Source organism: Anguilla rostrata, chromosome 15, assembly GCF_018555375.3.
Source record: "Anguilla rostrata isolate EN2019 chromosome 15, ASM1855537v3, whole genome shotgun sequence".
Classification (NCBI taxonomy): domain Eukaryota; kingdom Metazoa; phylum Chordata; class Actinopteri; order Anguilliformes; family Anguillidae; genus Anguilla; species Anguilla rostrata.
In genome coordinates, this window is record NC_057947.1 from 25,676,991 (window position 1) to 25,699,426 (window position 22,436).

The following is a 22,436-nucleotide window of genomic DNA, read 5'->3' on the forward strand; positions in this document are numbered from 1 at the left end:
CTGTACTTCACTGGCAGAAGGCGTGTTTAGCACTAAATATACAGGAAGCGATCCCTGAGTATTTCTCTTATTACAGTCGTGCTGCGTGAAGTCTGCGGTGATTTGCCCAGAGTTCCGGGTTGTAACGACACTACGGTAAGTTACCTATTTGTCCAAACGACGTGTTTTGCTAACTAATGCAAAAGCTAAGTAATGTCGTTATGACTGAAATAAATAAAAAAATTCTTAAACGCTTTGGAGGCCAGACAGTGCGCTAATGTCACGTAAAGTTCTGTATATATTTCTTACGTGGGTGGATGGCGACACATTTAGCGAACGTTACACTAAGAAACATTCAATTAACACCAGCCATTGCTGCCAAACTGCAAAAGCTGAAGCGACGAACCTTGGTAACATATTGTTGTCACTAGAATTGTGTACGCCTTTTACCTTTCTATTTTCCCCATTCCTCAAGCAAACTTCCTGATGCACCCGACTGTGCAAATAGTGCCACGTGACTGGCTCAGATGAGCGATCCACGGTAGCTTCCAGGTTACAGTGTCGCTTTTATTGAAGTAAATTCAATACAGTTCAGTGACTGAATCACACATTGCTGAAAATATCGGAGTCTACAGTACACTTTTAATATGGAGTAACCACAACCAACCCAGCAATATGTACGGTTTAAAGTTAGTAAGAAAATTGACCTATTTTGATCAATAATATAGCCTGATGAAGTTTGTGTGTGTGTGTGTGTGTGCGTGCGTGTGTGCGTGCTTGTGCGTGTGCGTGGGCTTGTGCATGTGAAACTGCAGTCATGCAGGTATTTGAGAACTGCTTGGTGGTTCTGGAAGTGAAGGATCTGCCCTTCAAAGAAAAAAAGAGGCTAAAACTGTCAATAACAGACAATGGAGGCTGCATTGCCTACGTGGTCAACAAGCAGGTATACCTTCTCAATTTAGCATCATCTAAGAAACCATCTGTAACACTGCACTGAGTCAGAGGAAAGCTCAATCTGAAGTTAGCCTTCAAGGCTTCCTTCAAAGCCTGTGCAAATTTGTTGGTCATCTTCATACGTAGACTGATTACCCACCTCTTCAGATTTTATCATGGTTCCCCTCCGGTAGAACTCCCACCATTGTACTAGTTCAGGTTTATGGTATTTCGGTTACATTTTATGGTGTTATGTTTCTCTCCCTAGGGTTTGTTATGGATGTAATCTGTGTGTAGGATTTGTAATTTGTTTCTTGGTTAGCATAGTTAGTTTACACTAGTGCTTTAATGATGTTTCATCTAGGAATGTAGTTAGCCAGGTCTGACACTACTCACTTACATAAGAGTGCGAGCTAAATTAATATAAATGTAATGTTTGCATCAGATACCACCAGGACTGTGCTGTGTGGTTTTATATTTTTTGCATGTCTGTGATCTGTCTCTCTGCCTGCATCTCAGTGCACTTACGTCATCACAAACAACCTGGCCAACGTGAGCTCCAACCGCCAGCGTAGCATCCAGAAGTACCAGGTCCCGGTGGTGGGGGTGGAGTATGTGCACCGCTGCCTGGAGAAAGGGGCTCTTCTTTCTGTAAAGGAGTACAGCCTAGTCCCCTTCCCTAGCACCAATATCCCCTCCCAAACGAATGCATCACCGTCTCCCAGCCAGCAAGCTACGGGTGAGCTGAGTCGGCAGAATGTAACGTGATGTCACAAAGAGTTACTTAGAGGGAGTGAAGTCCAGGGCTTGTATCCAGGTACGCCACAACCTATGGGTATGGACTTCATCCCTGCTAGCAACATTTTGCTAAAAGTCACATGGAAAAAGATGATTCACAGTAACCGTAAAAACAATTGCTCAATATCTGACTGATGAGCACTGGGTCCCTCCCACATACAGGTCTAACTGCCAGTATCTCTAACAACTGCATCAGTATTGAAACAATGAAGAGTTTCAGCAGAGGAGAAGAGAAAGAATGTTCTCGCATTTAAAAGCCTGCAGTGAATCCAGTTGATGAATCATAACATTAAAGCTGTTGGGAGTTTCCCTGTCAATGTAATATGGTATTTGGGGGATTTAAAACTTGTTGGAGTGTACCTAAACTGGAGAACCACAGTGCTCAGGGACACCAGTCATATATATATAGGGGGGAGGGGGGGGGGGGAGCACCATTCTAAGTAGCACAAAGACAAGCATTTGTATGGATTGCAAGAGAATGTAGTTTTCCCAGTGTGAGGAACACCCAGATTATTCCGATTTTAAATCCAAGTGAAGGCTTGAGATTATTGATAGTAATTTCATTTGTTTCACCCGTACAAGAAGGCATCGGTGGGATTTTTGCTCTATGCATTTCATTCCATCTTGTGGCTGATAGTGGCTTTGTGTCATTGTGTGGGTTGTAAGTGTTCAAGGTGACTGGCCAGACACCTGTGGGAGAGAGGTCCAGAGATCAGCCCAAACCACAAGCACCTGCACCTCAGCAGATGGAGATAGAGGAGGAGAGAGACAGGAAGGAAGATGAAGAGACAGAGAGTGGAACATACCTGGGCAAGCATAGGTATGCTGGAATTACTGTGTTGGTTACTGTATCACTGCTCGGAGGGAGAAAAGAGCGATGTCCCCAGTCCTGTCAGGCCTGTCAGACTGAAAGGGTAGCAGCCTGACTGTACCTGTAAAATGTGCTTCAGGGCATTTACCATTTTCCATCTGTGGACTGTAAATGATACTGAACTGAACCACGCGGTCAAATTTTCAGTTGTATATTGACAGTTGTGAGCGTGGCGTGTTCACCATGGACACAATCTCTGTACTGTTCCGGTGTACATCCCTTGACCTTATTGTCTGGCAGTGTTAATTTGTGCAGTGTTATTAACTTGTTTTTCTTGTTCTGTAGAATACCAAATTATCCCTCTAATTTCGATGTGGCCAAATATTCCATTTTGGAGAAAGTAAGCCTACCATTTTATATGTACTATTATAATATTTATATATATATATATATACATGTGCACATGCGAGAGAGTGAGGGATTTTGTGTGTTTGCAAGATTCTGTGTGCATGTGTGTGATATATAACATAAATAATATAATGACGAGAACAGGCCATTCAGCCCAACAATGCTCGCCATTTTCCTAACTAAATTGTACTTAGTGTTCTGATTACCTATATATGACTGTATGAGATGTGATTGTGACAGTATGTGCATTTGCTTGTGAGACAGGTCTGTTTGGCACATTTGACTGTGTTTGTTAAACTTGGATTCATGGTGCTGATTAATGTGCATATCCAGGTTGGCCCAAACAAGATGTGGTCAGTGCTGGAGCTGCACAGTTCCAGTGATGAGACAGGGCGGCAGTACCGTGTGGTCCGATGCAGGAGCGAGGGACCAGGCGGACAGGTGAGGTTACACTCCCTCTTGCGCACCTGTGCTCTACCCTGCCAATCAACAGTCAAACAAATCAAACCAGCTATTTATTTAGCATCTGTCCTGAAGTGCTAATGCAATCCTCTGCGTTACTTTCACTCAGTCAATGTCAGATTAAAGCACTGGTTGCCAGGCAGCGGCACCTGCAGGATTCTCTCTCCAGGTACGCACCTGTATTCAGAGTACGCATTTTCTAATTTTTAATTTTATGAAATGACAAATACAAGTATAAGACTGGGAAACACTCAAAAATGCTGGAACTGAATTTGAAACACAATGACCCAGGGGTCTATATTTAATTGCAGACCCTTCAATTACAAATGGTTTCATGTACTCTGTGGTTGTCTGCGTACCTCGGGAGGGAATCCTGCAGGTGCCACTGCTGACAGGAAGCGATAATCGGGAAGAGGAACCAGGTTGTGAGGGGTAAACAGGGTATTTATGATGGCACGGGGATGGCAGGGATGACAGCGATAATGGGGTAAATGGTAAATGGTAAATGGACTGCATTTATATAGCGCTTTTATCCAAAGCGCTTTACAATTGATGCCTCTCATTCGCCAGAGCAGTTAGGGGTTAGGTGTCTTGCTCAAGGACACTTCGACATGCCCAGGGTGGGGTTTGAACCGGCAACCCTCCGACTGCCAGACAATCGGTCTTACCTCCTGAGCTATGTTGCCCCATGGTAATGCCCCAGGGTAATGGCGATGGTGATGATGATGTCGCTCTGTACGTCTTCTCGTAGGCCATGGTGACTCGTGATGCGCTGTTCCACTACCCCAGCTCCGAGAAGGCCCTCAGTATGTACGACAAGTTGGAGAAGGAGCTTCTCTGCCAGGATTTCAAACGGAAGACCACTCTGCCCCCTCAGTTTAAGGACATGGGCTCCAGTAAGCTGCATCAGGTCAGAGCTGAACACGTCAGAGTCTAACATATCAGAGCCAAACACATTAGAGCTGAACACATCAGAGCTGAACACATCAGAGCTGAACACATCAGAGCTGAACACATCAGAGCCGAACACATCAGAGCTGAACATATCAGAGCTGAACACATTAGAGCTGAACACATTAGAGCTGAACACATTAGAGCTGAACACATCATAGCTGAACACATCATAGCTGAACATATCAGAGCTGAACACATCAGAGCTGAACACATCAGAGATTAACACATTAGAGCTGAACACATCAGAGCTGAACACATCAGAGCTGAACACATCATAGCTGAACACATCAGAGCTGAACACATCAGAGCTGAACATATCAGAGCTGAACACATCAGAGCTGAACACATCAGAGCTGAACACATCAGAGCTGAATGCATTAGAGCTGAACACACATTAGAGCTGAACACATCAGAGCTGAACACATCAGAGTCACTTATAGCACACGGTGGTGCTGCCCCTTTTCGGTCTGATAAAATGCCAAGGCTAATGCCACAAAGTCTGTCTGCCACAATGGTCCCATGTTACACTGGTGTCCAGCGAGAATGCTGGGACAGAAATCAGCTGGAGCTCTTAACACATTCAACCATCCAAAGTAACAATATAATATGTCCCCCAACGTAATTAATCTGGGTAACATTTGTGACTTACCCCTAATTACGTACAAGTTCTTGCTGTTTTAGTTTGTGTTTATGACCTGGGTGTTTTGCCTGAGAGGACTGAATGTGACTGTAACGCTGGCAGAGGAAGTTGCCGGTGTGCATCTGTCAAAATGACAACCTGGAGAGTTACAGCAGCTGACAGTGACTAACGCAGGAAGCCGTCGGAGACTGAGAGGTGGGGAGGGGTAGGGCTGGAGACAGATGGGGCTGTTGGTGCTTAAGTGTCAGTTGGCCAGTTCATTATGAGTAACAGCAGCCTGTGTTCTGTGTGATTTACAGCTGCTCCTGGAGGAGAAAATGAACAGCGGTGCCATCTCGCAGGAAGTGGGCGTGTTTGTGGAGCTGTTATGGACAGAAGCCCTTGGTTGCCTGGGCAACATTCTCAAGATCCCCCTAACCAGCATTAGTCTCAATGATGTAAGGTTTTGTTTGTTCACTGTTTGTGTTCATTTAAGCCAGTGAGTTTGTATTAACCAACGTGCCAAAGTTTTCCCCACAACTAACACTTACAGCTGGGATACAGCATTTACTGAAGAATCAACTTTTTTCTTTGCTTGTCTTGTGTAGCGGCATGACATATGTTTTATTTTCATTGTGAGGTTCAGGACCTACTTTGTGTGTGTACATTGTTGTCTTCTTGTGGGACCTGTATGTGCAATCTCTATATCATGCGTGTGTGTCCTGTGTGTCTGCATGAGGGGCCTGTGTGTGACTGGTGTGTGTGGTGTACGTGTGTGCTTGTATGTCACTTGTATATGATGTGTTTGTCAGTGACCGGTGTGTTCTGGTATGTCACCTGAATGTGATGTGTGTGTGTGACCTGTGTGTGCTGGTATGTTACCTGTATGTGATGTGTGTGTGTGACCTGTGTGTGCTGGTATGTTACCTGTATGTGATGTGTGTGCTGGTTTGTTACCTGTACCTGTACAGGTGAGCAGGGCGGAGGGGCTGCTGCTGCAGATACACAAGGCCCTGAAGGAGGGGAGCGATCAGAAGCAGCTGCCGGAGCTCATGGCTGAATTCTACACTCTCCTGCCCCACAAGGAAGAATTCGCCCCCACTATGCGTGAGATCTCCCTCAAACTGGACCTGTGCCAGGTACTGCAATAAACGCACAGACTGTGATAAAGCACTGCCAAACCAACACAATAAACTCAATGGACGCACAGGGTTCCTGACTGTGTATTAAAGCAAAGCCAAGCCAACACAATAACCCCTGCAGCAGCACAGGGTCTCTGACTGTGTATGAAAGCAAAGCCAAATGACACATACTAAAAAACATTCTGGATAGCAAACTTCTGTTTATCACCTGTGTGTATTGAGCTGTTTATAAGCTGCTTCAGAGTTGAAAGTTTATTTTACGCAGTTATGCACATATTTTTGTGCACTCACACACTCTCTCACACACTGATTCACTTTCACACTCACTCACTCACACACTCACCTGCTCACTCACACACTCCCTCACTTCCTCTTTCACTCACTCGCTCACACACTCCCTCACTCATTAACTCACTCACATTTAGCAGGCTGAAGATTGTCCACCAGGGGGCAGCATGGTGCTTTGCGTCAGTGACATGGTGTGCCCTTGTTCAGTTAATCAGGGACATGCTGAAGGTGAGCGAGGCCACGCTGTGGAACCCCACTGCTTCCTGTCTGGGGAAGTACCGCGCACTGCGATGCAGCATTGAGCCCGTTCCCCCGGAGAGCCCGGACTTCCTGTCCGTCAGCAAGCTGCTCTGGGACAGGTACTTACCTAAAGCACCCCAGGATGTCCTGAGTGGGTGCATGTGGTGTAGAGCCACCGTTAGGACGTCCTGATTGGCTGTGTGTGGTGTAGAGCCACCGTTAGGACGTCCTGATTGGCTGTGTGTGGTGTAGAGCCACCGTTAGAATGTCCTGATTGGCTGTGTGTGGTGTAGAGCCACCGTTAGGACGTCCTGATTGGCTGCGTGTGGTGTAGAGTCACCGTCAGGACGTCCTGATTGGCTGCGTGTGGTGTAGAGCTACTGTTAGGACGTCCTGATTGGCTGTGTGTGGTGTAGAGCCACCGTTAGGATGTCCTGATTGGCTGTGTGTGGTGTAGAGCCACCGTTAGAATGTCCTGATTGGCTGTGTGTGGTGTAGAGCCACCGTTAGAATGTCCTGATTGGCTGTGTGTGGTGTAGAGCCACAGTAGATTCCTGATTGGCTGTGTTGTGTAAGCACCGTTAGAATGTCCTGATTGGCTGTGTGTGGTGTAGAGCCACAGTTAGAATGTCCTGATTGGCTGTGTGTGGTGTAGAGCCACCGTTAGAATGTCCTGATTGGCTGTGTGTGGTGTAGAGCCACCGTTAGGATGTCCTGATTGGCTGTGTGTGGTGTAGAGCCACCGTTAGGATGTCCTGATTGGCTGTGTGTGGTGTAGAGCCACCGTTAGGATGTCCTGATTGGCTGTGCGTGGTGTAGAGCCACCGTTAGGATGTCCTGATTGGCTGTGCGTGGTGTAGAGCCACCGTTAGGTCACCCTCCGTGTTTCCTGTGCAGACCGGTGCAGATACAGCAGGTGTTCCGCGTAGGCAGGACGTTGGAGCTGCAGGCGTTTCGGGATGACCTGGGGAACGTGCAGTCCCTCCTACACTCCTCTGCTCCCAGCAACTTTGTGGGAATTCTTTCCCGGTGAGCCAGAGCTCCTCAGACTCTGAGATACCTGTCAATCACTCTCGCATTCAAGTGCCATGAGACCTGTGACTGAGAGATGTCTGTGACTGACACGGAGCCTGTGACTGACAGAGCCCTCTGATTGACATGTTCCTTTCTCCCTCAGGGGGCTGTTGCTGCCGAGAGTTGGAGTGGAGCATCATGGGATAGATAGGACAGACCTGGGGAACCTGGGTGGCGGAATTTACTTCAGTGATTCCCTGAGGTCAGTGGGTTAGCTGTTTAGACCGTCATGTCTGTCAAATATATGGACACAATTATACATGTAAAAACTACACAGATACAATTTTAAATAAAAAATCAACTAGGACTTACACAAGTACGTACCAATTAATATTATGGCAAATTAATATAAAAGAGACTTTATATTTTTTGTTATGAATTTGTTTGTATACACACAACCAGGAACAAGAATTAGTTTTAGGGGCAAAGAGGTGAAGTTTTTGTGTTTGCTTTCCCGAGTGTCTGCAAATAAAATGGATGTAAAATGCAAGTTAAGATGGCTGGTTGTCAAGGCTTTTTATCTGAGCCTGGACAAGTAGTCTGAGTTTATTCCAAGGTTATCTATGATTCCCAAGTTTCCTGTTGATTCCTGCAATGGTAGTGGTGTTGTTAGCTCGGAAGTGAACATGGCCGCATGTGAAGAGATCAGACCTCAGTTCTCGTTGTCATTCCAAAAGAGTGGAAACTTAGAGGCCTTATTTACGTAGCTGGATATTTTCCCGGAGCGGTTCTTGTTAAACACCGTGCCCGAGGGCACGTCTAGGTCCGAACAGAGCGCCGCAGCCTGGCCACACGCCCGGTTCCTTTACTGACGCATCACAACTCCGCGCCGACAGCACCAGCCTGAAGTACTCCAAGCCCGGCGCCACGGACGGCTCGCGCCTGCTGCTGGTGTGCCGCGTGGCCCTGGGGCAGTGTAAGGACCTCTGTATGAAGGACCCGAGCCTGAGCTCGGCCCCAGAGGGCTACAACAGCGTGCACGGCGTCCGCTGCACTCCCACCGTCGTCTCTGACTTTGAGGTGCGTGCGAGAGAGGGATCATAAAAATGACCTTTCCCCCGTATGTGTTTCTTACACTGCACTGCCGTGATGCGTAACTGTGTTTCACCTGTCCATTGCCTGGGTCAGGTAGAAATTTTTGAAAATGTAGGTTTTTACTTAAATCTTGCACTGTTACACGGATGCAACTCAAAAAAACATTCCAATAAACATACTCTTCAAAGGGTGGATATAAACATAATAAATAATATTAAAGTGTTGGTAGTCCTGACATAACCACTTTTTGGTTTGGTGGGTGTGTTCACCAGGACCACGAGTACGTGGTATACCAGACAGACCAGGTTCAGATGGAGTACGTGGTGCAGTTCACTTTGAACGACGAACCGGTGAAGACATTCCAGCCGACCGTTGACCTTTCGTCTGATGTGGCTCGGGAAGCTTCCGCCTCTGACCTCTGTGAGTCTCGCGCCTGAACGAAGGGTCGCTACTCCACACAACACCCGCGTGGAATGCACACAACCCCTGCATCGCATCACTAAAAAATGTTTAAAAACCAAGAAAACTAGAGTTTCTTTTTCCGATCGCGTTTGCTCTTTGGTCATTGAAGTAAACAGAATGAGCGTTTCGGCTAGCCTGTGATTTTGGGGGGGTTGGTTTTGGCAGCTGAGTGCTGACGTGTTTGTCCCGTCCCCAGTGGCAGAAGGCGAGGAGGACAGTATCGGGAGATACAAAAACCGCCTGGAGGAAGTTACCGCCGGGCTGCTGGACAACACCGGCCAGCCGCTGCCCTTAAAGGCTGTACATGTGAAGTGTAAGCTGATGGATCTGCTGACACAGGTACGCTACTGCCAACAACCAAACTAGCTGCATTACTCACTGTCCGCGATACTCCAAAACCACTGCACTTCTGGTGCACGGCACGCCGTAATACTTAACCTCACTGGTCAACGTACTGTACTGCCAGTAACTAGCTACCATTAACTTCACCTGGTGACACAGGTACTGTACTGCCTGTAACTAGCTACCATTAACCTCACCTGGTCAAACAGGTACTGTACTGCCTGTAACTGGCTACCATTAACCTCGCCTGGTCACTCAGGTACTGTACTGCCTGTAACTGGCTACCATTAACCTCGCCTGGTCACTCAGGTACTGTACTGCCTGTAACTAGCTACCATTAACCTCACCTGGTCAAACAGGTACTGTACTGCCTGTGATAGTACTTTAACCCACGGGTCACTCAGGACTGTCTGCATGAAGTACTACCATTACCTCACCATGCAGTATTTGTGGTGCCATCCTCCACCCATTTCGTTCCATGTAGTGTTGCCAGGTCATAAAAATATTTCCAGCCCAATGGTCTCTCAAAATCTGCCCACAAAGGTCAGAGACAAGCCCCTGGATGAAACTGGCGACCTGGGAGGCATCCCTGCCGCCATAGACCGTGTTGGAACGTGCCGGAAGTGCATTTCCAAAAGCTGGCTAACCCACTGCTTCTTCAGGGTAGCCCGGTTGGGCGTGAAACCTGCAGACAGTCTTTGTGTTGGATGAAGGATATTTTCAATATTTACACAAGTTTCTGATGACCAGCCATTTTGAAACTGGCATGTCTTCTGAAATGTCCGTAGGAATCTAAAACATCCTTCATCCCACACAAAAACTGTCTGGGCCAGTTGAAAAAAAAACATTAAAATAATATTTTATAGCACTAAATCAAGTGAATTGTCCCTTAAAATATGCCTGTAGCATTTCAGGAAGTGTGTTCATTTTCATTTTTTCGATTTGCTCAAAATGTGCATAACTATTAAAGGACTATAGAAACATGGGAGCACAGTAGTATATGTTCTGTGTGAGAAGCTGTATGGAACTGGAAAAACACAGGCAGTATGTCACAGACAGGGTTGACTAACACCACCAGTGAATTCATTCATCTTCCGTCTCCTCAGGTCGTTATTTTTCAGTCTTACACCAACCTGAGCGAGGTTCCTATCGAGGCCAAGTACGTCTTCCCCCTGGACGAGTCTGCAGCGGTGTGCGGGTTCGAGGCCTTCATCAATGGGAAGCACGTAGTGGGACAGGTAGTCCACCCCGAGTCACTGCGGGGGGAGGGGGCAGGAGAGAGGACAGAGTTTCAACTTTTTGGTGACTGACAGGCTTTAATGGAGATTAGGCCAGAATTTACTTGGACATGAAAACACACCTGTTTAACACACCTCCATGTGTAGTGAAGGACACACATTTTGTGTTACTTTCAACAAAGTCAAAATGTCTTCCGTTGTAACACACATAAGTTGTATATTTGTAACACAAAAGTAGTAACTTTGACACCAAATGTGTTGAAAGCAACACAAAAGTAGCAACACACAAAGTGGCGGTTGGGCATTAACACATCTTTGTTGAGAGTGCACAGTGAACTCTGTACGCGTGTGCAGTGAGGTGCGGTGTGAGTCTGGTTCGGGCCTCAGCCAGTGTGGGGGTGTGTGGCGTGAGTCTCAGTGGGTTTTGGGCGCGTGTGGCGTGATTCGGTCAGCCGTTCCCGGGTGTGCGTGGTGGGATTCCAGTTCGGCCGGGCTGTTCGCCGAACGAGTCCCAGTCGGTGTGTGAAGGCGGCCTCAGTCCCTGCGAGCGCTCGGAGGGCGGGCCCGGATCGGGGCTCTGGGTCTCAGCGCCTGTGGGTTGTGTCCGTTCTCCCGCTCACAGGTGAAGGAGAAGGAGCAGGCCAGGCGCGAGTACAGGCGGGCCGTTCAGCAGGGCCACGGCGCGTACCTGATGGACCAGGACGCCCCCGTAAGTCCTCTTCCCTCTGCGCGTCTCATTCGCTGCCACTTCCTGTACACCTTCCTGTGTCTTTATATATCAGTCCCTTTATTGCATCTTTCGTGAGACGACATAATCGATTACAATGTTCTCGAATACAAACGTATTAATGTCAGTTGACAAGTTGAGTCTAAACGTATTATGGAATTGCTGTAGTACATTTCGACATTAACGTGCGATTAGTGATGCCATTTGTCATTTGCACAGGGAAATTTGTCTGCCGGTACCGTAGTTCGTGGGAAATGCTGAGACAATGGTACTGGGTATTAAAAACTGGCAGGATCATTTTTATAGTACAATTCAGTCAAACTGGTAAAAAAATAAAGAGAGATGAAATACCCAAATGAAGTCATGCGTGAACAGAAAATAATGGCGCACATTATTGGTTGGGACCCCGTGTTCAGGGCTGAGGATGTGCTTGCGCACTGTAGCAGCCCATGCATCCTCAGCCCGTTTCCAACAGAAAGCCTTCTCTGGGTTTCTGAAAGCGATGGCGTGCGGCGCTGCGGAAGGGAAAAGAAGGGAAGGGAATGTCTGCGCGCTCACCTGAGCGCTCGCCTGTGTTCTCAGCCGCCTGCTCTCTCCTTCGCGCAGGACGTGTTCACCATCAGCGTCGGAAACCTGCCGCCCGGGGCCACGGTTCTCATCAAAGTCACCTACATCACAGAGCTGGTCGTCAGGGAGGGGTCACTGCTGTTCTCCCTGCCTGGTAGCGTGGCGCCATGGCAACAGAGCAAAGCCCTCAACCAGAGGACTCAGGTAAGACAGGCCTTTTATTCTGATGCTTTGTCCACTAAACTCGATGAGCCTGGTGCTACCGGTGAATCTTTAACTGTGAAATCCTCTTACTCTGCAGGTCCTGGGTCTGTTTCATGTAAATTGCAGTGAGTTAGTATTTCACTTGCAAGTTTGTTTTAATTATAAATATATTTGTGTGTATAATTGTTTGAATTGATTATTGTCTGCGTGGAGTTTGCACGTTCTCCCTGTGCATGCGTGAGTTTCTTCCGGGTACTCTGGTTTCCTCCCACAGCCCTAACACTGACTCTAAATTGTCCACAGGTATGAGTGTGTGAGTGAATGGTGTGTGTGTGTGCACTGCGACGAATTAGCGACCCGACCAGGGTGTATTCCTGCCTCTCGCCCAGTGCATGGTGGGATAGGCTCCAGCAAACCCTGTGACCCTAACCAGGAATAAACAGGCGTAAATTATGGGTGGATGGATTTTGTTTGTGATATATGCTATGTGTTAAAAAATATGTTATTACAAATGAGGGAAGCAGAATTATTTCATTTAAATTGTGATTAATTTGGACTTGCGTAATGAGGAAGTTATTGGTGTTTTCTGTGTGACAGGTATCAGTGGAGAAGGTGTGTGTGAATGAGCTAAAGGGAGACGGGTGAGTGTTTCATTTATGGCTGGATTCTTGTAGATCTTCTCAGGATATATACAGAAATGATACAGGTGATTCTTTTCGGGGCACCCCCAGATAAGGTATTTTGGGCTAAACAATGTAGACATAAAAAAGTCATTTACTATGGGGAGTCATGAGACCTAAAGTCTAGACAAACTGTGCAAGATGTGTACCTGGGTTTCCATGGCAATAACTACATTTTAGAACCAGTAATGTCAAGTTGAGTTGAAGCTAGGGAGGGTAACACTCTTAATGCCACCCATCACCCATGCCAGCAAACTGACAAAAAGGATTTAAGTGTTGCTGGTATTTTTCCTTGGAAACCATATTTATTATGAATGAGATGAGCCTGATCATCTAGCCTGAAACAAAAAAACAAAAACAAAAAAAACCTTAAAAATAAACTCGGCATATCTGAAAACGTACTTGTGCATTAGTATAGCAAAATCTGAAAGGGTTTGGCAACAGTTGACTGATATTTTCTAACATGGTGGCTGTCCCTACAGAATTTTTACCCTGGACATGTCCATCGAGATGCCCTACGAGATCTGGAACTTGTCTTGTGTGACCCACCGCATTAAAATCAAGGTAACTCACTCTGTGTGGCTGCCCAGGCGCTGAGCCTGTCGCCTCGTTAAAATCACAGCAGTAGAGGAGTCTGTGCCATCATTTCGCTCAATGAATCTGAACCATGCGTCCATCCTGTATTATCCTTGATGGTGACAGAAAACAGACTGCAAGGCAGTGGTCAGCCTGCTGCCAGGGCAGACTCTTGGGCCTGGAGGGTTCCAGCTGTCCTTCACGCTGTCCCAGGTCCACCTGCCCAGGATGTGGGTGGAGAACCACCCTGACAAAGACAGCCAGGTCAGTGTCTTTCTCTCCGTCTCTACCCCTCCCCTCTCTCTGTCTCTTTCTCCGTGGTCTCACGCACTCAGACCTTAAACAGCATTTGAAAAACAGATTTATGAGGCGTCTACGCGTCAAACACGAAACTAGAAAAACACGTTTGTCCAAAGATCTAGACCTCTCAGCTAACAATGCGCTGGCAAAGAATTGGGATGGGAAGTCTGCCATCCCGCCAAGTTACGCAATGGTGGGGCTGCATGCCCCATACCTATACAGCACCGAGAGTTTGGCACTTTTCAGGGTTTCCTACAGAAATATCTACAGAAATCCTGAAGATTCATTAACGCAGCCCAGGTGCTCCACCAGTAGGCATGGCTGAGACTACGCTGACTGCCTCCACTGAGCAGAATGCTGCATGTGTATTTTGGTGTTGGCAGTGAGGAATGCATGTTCACCCGCTGTGGATGCATGGATGCATTTATTTATTTATTTATTTATTTATTTATTGTATGTGATGTTGTGACTCTTTTACTCAGATTGTCTTCTGCAGTAAAGTGTCTTTGGGTGTTTTTAAGTTGTATTATTATTACTATTATTATTATTATTATGTGAAAGCAATTCTAAACTGCGGAAAGGGAAAAAAGAGCCATGTTTGTCCCTCACGACTCTCCATAGGCCTGCATGCTTGTGTTCTACCCGCACTTCGAACCCAGAGCTGCAGCTGGTCCCGGGGGTGGGGGCGAGGGCGGCGAAGTGGAGGTGGTGATCCTGTTGGACACGTCGGAGTCCATGAGGGGCGTGGCCATGCAGGACGCTCGCAGGATTGCCGCTCAGCTTCTGAAGACACTGCGCCCTGAGGTCCGGGTCAACATCCTTTCCTTCGGCACGGGTGAGACTCCATTTTGATGCCGTTGCTGTCCAGTAGGCCTGGTTCTAAATCAACACTTGCCCACCCAGTTCTGGGGAAAAATTCCTTAATGGTGTCATGCCGTTGGGTGTAAAATAAGTGGCGAAACTGTGGATCAGTGGCCCTCCAGCACCAAGGATATCGCCCTTGGTTGATATTATGACCTCTGCACATTATAATGTGTTTGAGCGTAGCAGCACGCTGCACAGTCAGGGATAGGACGTGTGTTGACACTTGATTATTCCATACCATTCCATACATGCGAAAGGTGTTTCACGCTTGCACACCTTGTGATGTTTCTTCTCCGCAGTCCATAAGGAGCTGTTCCTGTCCTCTCAGTCCTGCAGCAAGGCCCTCTTACCTGCCACAAAGTTTGTAATGGTGAGTCTTACAGAGCTGTACTGTACAGGGGTTTATCTTACGGGTCAGTGCCCTGGGAAGTCATGCAACCTTTTGGTTACTAGTATCGTTCCTTGTCTAGTCTACTCTGTGTGGTACAGTGTGCTGAACTTGTTTCCTGTTGTTCCCTGATCCCTGTTGTCGTAGTCCTCCCCACCAGTTGGGGGCAGCACTGAGCTGTGGAGACCCCTGCGCAGCCTGAGCCTGCTGCCACCATCGAGTGGCATTAGGAATTTGCTGCTGATTTCAGACGGGCATGTTCAGAACGAGGCCCTCACCCTGAAGCTGGTTCGGGAGAGCATCCAGCACACCCGCGTCTTCACCTGTGGGGTCAGGTAAGGGACTGGCAGGCAGCTTAACCCTTTGAAGAGTAGGTTTTAAAAAAAATGTTTTTTTAAGCCAGTGATCTAGAACATCATTGTTTTCAATCGTCAGTCCTGATTGTTACATCAGCATTAGGATGTTTAGTTAAGAACATTCTAACCCCGTATTTGTGATTTCACACTTTAAAGCAGTGGTAACCAGACCTTTTCCTGGAGATCCACCATCTCGTAGGTTTTCATTTCAACCCTAATTTGGCACACCTGACTCTACTAATCAGCTACACAACAGAATCTCAAGCTGTTGAATGAGGTGTGCTTTGTTATGGTTGAAGTGAAAACCTACAGGACGGTGGATCTCCAGAAACAGGGTTAGTTACCACTGCCTTAATAGGTTAATATAGCGTCCAAATCCTTGTTTCAATTATCATTCCCAGAGTAACATTTGGATTTCAGTTGGATTCGGATTTACATCTGTGTTTGTGTCACTATTTGTCTTTTGTTCTTTTTTCAGCCCAACTGCCAATCGACACATGCTAAGAGCTCTGGCTCAGGCAGGGGGCGGAGCTTATGAATTTTTTGACACCAAGACAAAGCACACCTGGATGGAAAAGGTTAGACTTTTGATTTGAAACAATATCTTTGATGGTAAAATTTATACTGCCACTGTCAAACACATGGAATTGATTTGGCAAACAATATAAATGTTATTAAGCTCCAACCTCAGCACATGTTATGGTTAAGTATTGGGCTTGCCTGTAGCATTTATAGTTGAGGTGAAATAGGTGGTATATCCAGATATGCCTACAAATTACAAATTCAAATTCTGCGGTCTGTAGGCATTTCTGACTGCAAAGATTCAAAGCTACATTTGAAAGTACTAGTCTACCTAATCTAGTTCCAGTCGTGTGGTGTCTGGTTTGGTGCAAGTTCCAGTGCTGCATTGTCTGGTTTGGTGCAGGTTCCACTCGCGCGGTGTCTGTTTCGGTGCAGGTTACACTCGCGCGGTGTCTGGTTCGGTGCAGGTTACACTCGCGCGGTGTCTGTTTCGGTGCAGGTTCCACTCGCGCGGTGTCTGTTTCGGTGCAGGTTACACTCGCGCGGTGTCTGTTTCGGTGCAGGTTACACTCACGTGGTGTCTGGTTTGGTGTGGGTTCCAGTGCTGTGGTGTTTGTTTCGGTGCAGGTTCCACTCGCGTGGTGTCTGGTTCGGTGCAGGTTCCAGTGCTGCGATGTCTGGTTCGGTGCAGGTTCCAGCAATATGGTGTCTGATTCGGTGAAGGTTCAGTCGTGCGGTGTCTGTTTCCACAGGTCTCGTCGCAGGCGAGGCGCATGGCCAGCCCCGGCTGCAGCTCGGTTTCGGTGAAGTGGCAGCAGTTTAACCCTGCCGCGGCCCCGCCCACTCAGGCCCCCGCCCAGCTGAACGCGCTCTTCAGCGGCTGCCACACCCTGGTGTACGGCTTTGTGCCCCATTGCACCCAGGTAAACCACCACCCACCTCCTGGACACCTCCGCCTCTGTGGCTCTGACAGAGACCCTCTGTGGCAGTGCCGCCCAATCGCGTGCCGCTGAGGGCCAAGAGTATGCAGCTTTTCATTCCAACCAATCATTTCACCTGTTTCATTCCAACCAATCATTTCACCTGTGCATTTCACTAATTAGTTCACTCCTTTCTGGTTGAGGATGTGTTAATTAGTGTAATCAGCAAGTGTCCTGATTGGTTGTAATGAAAACATGCATACTCTCAGCCCTCCATGGCACACAAATAGGCACTACTGGTCTGTAGAAATGAACTTGTAACCTTGCAGTAATCTTATATTCCCTTTTCATTATGCCACTTATGCATGACCTGTTTATTCTAGAAGTTTTTAGATCCTTTGTTTTTATTGTGGCACAGCCTGTTGCTATTTGACCTTGCATTTACTGTTGTTAGTCTGACATATTTTATGGCAAAAGAAGAAGACTTTCAGGATGAAATAAATACATACAAATGAGTCAAAAATGAGAGGTCCTGAGTAAGGGCTAGCCAATGGTGAGTTTCTGTTTCTGTTCCCTCCACCAAGGCCACCCTGTTCGGCAGGCTTAGCGAGCAGGAGATCGAGACAGTGGTGTCCACCTCCGAGCTGCAGAAGACCAAGGGCACGGTAAGACATCGGAAAGGCGCGCCGGACCGCTTCGGGTTTGCCCAGCGCAGCCTGCCAATATGTTTCCATGGTATCTGTTTCCAATATGGCCGCCAGTGCTGATGCGTGGCACGCCACATTTGCGCGTCCCGTTCGCTGTGTGTCTCCAGCTCCTGCACAAGCTGACGGCGAGGGCGGTCATCAGGGACTACGAGGACGGCAGCCTGCACGCAGACGAGGCGGAGCATGAGGTGGGCGCCCGGGGGTCCGTGCGTTTTAAATCTGCCGCGTTCTCCGGGCCCGTGCGCGCTCTCCCGCTAATTCTTCCCTGATTCTTCCTCACCTCCCCAGGGAAAGAAAGAGGAGCTAAAGTCCTTCATCATCGAGCTGAGCAAAGAGTACTCCATTGTGACCCAGTACACCAGCTTCGTGGCCATTGAAGAGAGGGTAGGTGTCCCAGCTGTGGCCTGAGCCCGAGGAATTGTGGGTAATCTTTCCCCACTACAGGGCACTGTGTTTCACAGCTGCTCACATTACAAGCAGTAGAGCTATCACTCATGCATAACAAATGCATCACATATACATAGAAAATGCACAACAACTGAGTAACAATGCGTATGCATCACAAATGCATAACAACTGCATAACATATGCAAAGCAAATGCATAACAAATGCATATGCATAGCAAATGCATAACAACTGAATATGCATAACAACTGCATAACATATGCAAAGCAAATGCATAACAAATGCATATGCATAACAAATGCTTAAGAAGCATTTTTTGTGTTGATGACACATGCTTATCAACATTAATGGCATAGGTAGGTGGCCACTCAAGTGACAGGATTTAATCACCTAGGTGTCAAATCTTTATAGCTTTGTGTGTACTTGAGGGATGAAGTCCTGCCTCATGAGTTTGTGTTGTGGGTACTTGTGCCATCAACTTCAAATACCACGTTGTAACTGTCAGCAGTTATGATGCGTACAGTACTTACATACACTATCTTATGTTTTAATTTATAAGTCACTGTAGGGTTCTGTCCCTGGGTGATTCAGTCAGATTGAAATCTATCTGTATCTGGAATGTCGGATTTTTAGCTAGCCAATAAAATGTTATGAAATTCACTGCTTTTACAAATGAAGTATAGGATATTGGAGTCATGCATTTAGAGGTAACACATGTATATTTTGGATTCTATATACAACATAACATTTTAGACTGGATTTCACGAGGGGATGGAGTGTAGCACAGTGGGTAAGGAACTGGGCTTGTAACCGAAAGGTCGCAGGTTCGATTCCCGGGTAGGACACTGCCGTTGTACCCTTGAGCAAGGTACTTAACCTTCAGTATATATCCAGCTGTATAAATGGATATAATGTAAAATGCTATGTAAAAAGTTGTGTAAGTCGCTCTGGATAAGAGCGTCTGCTAAATGCCTGTAATGCAATGTAATGGATGGTCAAAGAACATGTATTAGCTGATTAGCTGGGTCTTAGACTTGCAAAGTTTAGAAATAGTTCATCTAGAGTAGAGGATGTCAATCAAAAGAAGGGAACCTGAATGAAGACCAGCTCTTTCTTTGTGACCACAGGACGCAGGGAGACCAGACGTTGGTTTCACAGACATTCCCAAGCTGGTTGCGGAGGAGGATGTGGACTTTTTGCCGTACTTGGGCTGGGAGAAAGAGAAATATGCCTGGCCTTTTTCCGCTAAAGAATCTATTGTAAGCAAAGTAAGGTATAAACTTTTAAAAAACATAGGCAATAGGTTGTATTGTATGCTAAAATATTGTGTATATATACACACAGTACAGTCCGTAAGTATTTGGACAGTGACATAATTTTTGTTGTTTTGGTCCTGTATTCCAGCACAATTAACATATTAAAGTTAAAGTACAGCCGGCCTCTAATTTGAGAGTTTTTAAACTCATGTTGAGTGATACGTATAGGAATTACAGCTTTTTTTTATACGTAGTCATAATTTTGGTGTCATGACAACACTAATTTACACTAGAGTGTTAGGTGTGGATCAAATTTGGATATAGATAGCATTTTATTTTATTTTTAGCATCGGGGTATTGTATTAGTAGTTATCTATTACTGAAGGTGCTGTTTGTCAGTGATCATGAGTTTTTGAAAATCATTCAAAGTTTGGGTGGCAGCAGGATAACGTCATGGCACTGAGCACTGGGCTTGTTTAAACTGGTGCTACTTCTCGATTACTCTCTGTCTTATTAAACACGAGTATGTTAACAAAATTAACATCGCTAGCAAGAATACAGAATATTTTCCATTCTTGATTATTTGAGAGTAAAAAATACCTTATTTGTTTTTTTCCCCCTTTGTTTTCAGTGTACTACATCAGCTGGTGTCCACTCAAGTTCTGAAGACATTTCAGAACAAGATGAGGAGGAATCGGAGTCATTACTTGCAGAACCTGAACTACTCGGCAAAGCGTTTTGTGAAGATGAGAGTGACTTTGCACCCCCTGACTTTGCACTCCCAGACAGTGCTCCGCCACAGCCTGGCCTTGACCCGCTCAATCTGTGTGCCCGTGAGATAGGAGCTAAGCATTCCAGGAAGAAATCCAGATTTAGCTTGCCTGGTCCTGGGCCTGATCGTCTTCTTCGTTGTCGTCGTGATTTTGTCCCTGCTTCTGGTGCTTCTATCCCTGCAGCTCCTCCTGCTTTAGCCCGTGCTTCTGCTGCTTATATCCCTGCAGCTCCTCCTGCTTTAGCCCGTGCTTCTGCTGCTTATGAATGTAATGCTTATAGCCCTGCAGCCCTACCTGCCAGTCAGATGCGCCAGCAACAAAAGATGGCCGAAACATTAGTCGCGTTAGGTTCTTCCCGTCGCTGCCCTCCCATGGCAATGCCCCATATCATGTCTGATCGTCCTCCTCGTCTTCCTCGTCCTGTTTCTAATTTTGTCCTTGCTTCTGATGGTTATATCCCTGCAGCCCTACCTGCCAGTCAGATGTGCCAGCAACAAAAGATGGTAGAAACATTAGCCATGTCAGCTGACTCCCTTCCCTGCCCTCCCATGGCAATGCCCCATATCATGTCTGATCATCCTACTCCTCCTCCTCCTCCTCCTACTTGCTTTCACCGTCGTCGTCGTCGTCTTCATATTAATTCTTATAGTTCTACTGGTCCTCATCCACCCTCACATGCCACTGAGACACAACAAAAACAACAACAGCAACAACAGATAGCTGACCCTGAAGTCCCCCCCTTGGATTCGGCAACTGTTATCAGTGCCTATCCCACTAGACCGAGGGCACTAAAAAAGGCAGCTGGCAGGGCTCTGTCCAATAGGCTGGAAGAGGGTGCTGTCCATTTAGGATTTGGGTCTTTATTCCTGGATGCTCCGTCACTTTGTGTCCAAAGCTTGCCATTTGGGGATGAAGCATCTACTCTGGGTATAGAGCGTGCATCGCAGTTTGGGGGACCACCCATCCAAGTGTCCTCATTTGGGGCTGGACAAGGAAGTGCATTTACTCCAAAGTATTGGAGACCCCCTACCACCACACTGGTCTCTGGGTCACCTGGCTTCAAACCTGCAGGTGTATATTCAGGTGTATCCTTTGAAAGCCTGGAGTGGACATCAGGACTTGAAAAGGGGTTGACGTACCGGTAATTAAGCCTCTCATATATTTTCCTTGATTCAGCATATTTGTGCTAAAGATGTATGTCTGTATCCCATTTAAAAACGTTACATGAACACTGCTTTCAGGAGAGTGTATTTTGTATGTGTGCTCATGGACTTATGTGGATGTGCACCCCATGTGTGTGACCCAGCTTGAAGTCCATGTCAAGCCGTAGAAAGGACAGGGCACGTGGGGTGTCCTGGGCAGAGCTTTTTGACCTTCAACATCAAGTGAGGAAACAAACTGTCCCATTCGTATTAAACAGTTTTCTGAAATATCTATCAGGGTCATTACTCAGTGAGTAAGATACATTTTAGGAAAGTTACAGGGCGTGAGTGAATGACGATGTATTGAATGTTGTTGATTAGGACGGGTACTGGGAATGCTCGGAGAAGCTGGGCTTCATTCTCCATCTGGATTTAGTCTTCTTTGCCAGTGTCTTCCTGAAAGAAAAAGGAATTGCCTCTCTGGGTAAGAATAATGCATAATAAATGTTCTACTGGACCAAGATGACCACATGTCTACTAGCAGTGATCAGCCATCTTTAAGCTTATTACAATGTGGAACATGTTACTGAGTTGTAATGTGAACACCACTACATTAGTAGCAGTTGTAGTGAAACCTACGCTGCTCTTCCAGGTTCTCACATCTGGCAAGGAAATACTGGACGCTAAAAACTGAACGAATTTGATATTTTTTCATTAAATGATGATACGATCTTTTTGCATTTTTAATTTGAATGCATTTACAGCAAAACAACAACGCTATGCATAGACATGTAATACTTGAAACGGCAGTGCCTGGAATTTTTCCACTCGCATAGGTAAAGAGGAAGTAAGGAAATCGATAGTTCCTCAGCTGAATGTGAATATGTTTATATAGAAAAGTTACGTAGAAAAGCGAGTGTTGTCTGTGACTATACAGGGTACACTTAGCATCCGACTTTCTAGTGCATAAAAGCTGGCAGGCCGTTTGTTGGCTAAAGTGGATCTTTGAGGTGGGATTATTCAAACTGCTGCACGTGAGGAGGCACCAGTGTTTCTCAGTAAACTGGCTGCCCGCTCCTTGTTTGCAGGAGTGAGAGCTGGTGCTGACATTCTGAAGCTGGTGGCCACGCTGCTCGTGCTCCAGCTGCTGAGGCTCATGGGACTGGCTGAGGGGGACCTTCTGAAGACCCTTTTCCGCCTGAAGGACACCAACGCCCCCACGTACGGCACCTCGCGCGTAACTTCACTGTAACTTCACTTCAC

The 22,436-nt window shown here is 46.7% G+C and overlaps 1 protein-coding gene and 1 long non-coding RNA gene across 2 annotated transcripts in view; one reads left to right on the top strand and one right to left on the bottom strand.

Moving 5' to 3' along the window:
* The window catches only part of LOC135241398 (uncharacterized), a 29,576-nt gene extending 29,084 nt beyond the window's left edge, over nt 1-492 (bottom strand). Inside the window, exon 1 of the long non-coding RNA XR_010325989.1 lies at nt 430-492. This is a non-coding gene — a long non-coding RNA (uncharacterized LOC135241398). The remainder of the gene's footprint in view (nt 1-429) is intronic.
* parp4 (poly (ADP-ribose) polymerase family, member 4) overlaps nt 1-22,436 on the top strand; it is a 24,852-nt gene continuing 2,416 nt past the window's right edge. Inside the window, exons 1-35 of the mRNA XM_064311731.1 lie at nt 1-135; nt 795-922; nt 1,432-1,651; nt 2,377-2,530; nt 2,867-2,921; nt 3,263-3,370; nt 4,143-4,301; nt 5,285-5,422; nt 5,936-6,103; nt 6,602-6,753; nt 7,532-7,663; nt 7,812-7,910; nt 8,545-8,728; nt 9,016-9,163; nt 9,402-9,544; nt 10,654-10,785; nt 11,408-11,494; nt 12,119-12,283; nt 12,881-12,924; nt 13,446-13,527; nt 13,666-13,803; nt 14,461-14,674; nt 15,003-15,073; nt 15,239-15,426; nt 15,926-16,025; nt 16,722-16,892; nt 17,474-17,554; nt 17,704-17,784; nt 17,885-17,980; nt 19,130-19,261; nt 19,890-20,265; nt 20,326-21,172; nt 21,338-21,416; nt 21,555-21,657; nt 22,262-22,394. Of these exons, the coding sequence (XP_064167801.1) occupies nt 797-922; nt 1,432-1,651; nt 2,377-2,530; nt 2,867-2,921; nt 3,263-3,370; nt 4,143-4,301; nt 5,285-5,422; nt 5,936-6,103; nt 6,602-6,753; nt 7,532-7,663; nt 7,812-7,910; nt 8,545-8,728; nt 9,016-9,163; nt 9,402-9,544; nt 10,654-10,785; nt 11,408-11,494; nt 12,119-12,283; nt 12,881-12,924; nt 13,446-13,527; nt 13,666-13,803; nt 14,461-14,674; nt 15,003-15,073; nt 15,239-15,426; nt 15,926-16,025; nt 16,722-16,892; nt 17,474-17,554; nt 17,704-17,784; nt 17,885-17,980; nt 19,130-19,261; nt 19,890-20,265; nt 20,326-21,172; nt 21,338-21,416; nt 21,555-21,657; nt 22,262-22,394 (5,306 nt within the window). The 5' untranslated portion in view covers nt 1-135; nt 795-796. The remainder of the gene's footprint in view (nt 136-794; nt 923-1,431; nt 1,652-2,376; nt 2,531-2,866; nt 2,922-3,262; nt 3,371-4,142; nt 4,302-5,284; nt 5,423-5,935; nt 6,104-6,601; nt 6,754-7,531; nt 7,664-7,811; nt 7,911-8,544; nt 8,729-9,015; nt 9,164-9,401; nt 9,545-10,653; nt 10,786-11,407; nt 11,495-12,118; nt 12,284-12,880; nt 12,925-13,445; nt 13,528-13,665; nt 13,804-14,460; nt 14,675-15,002; nt 15,074-15,238; nt 15,427-15,925; nt 16,026-16,721; nt 16,893-17,473; nt 17,555-17,703; nt 17,785-17,884; nt 17,981-19,129; nt 19,262-19,889; nt 20,266-20,325; nt 21,173-21,337; nt 21,417-21,554; nt 21,658-22,261; nt 22,395-22,436) is intronic.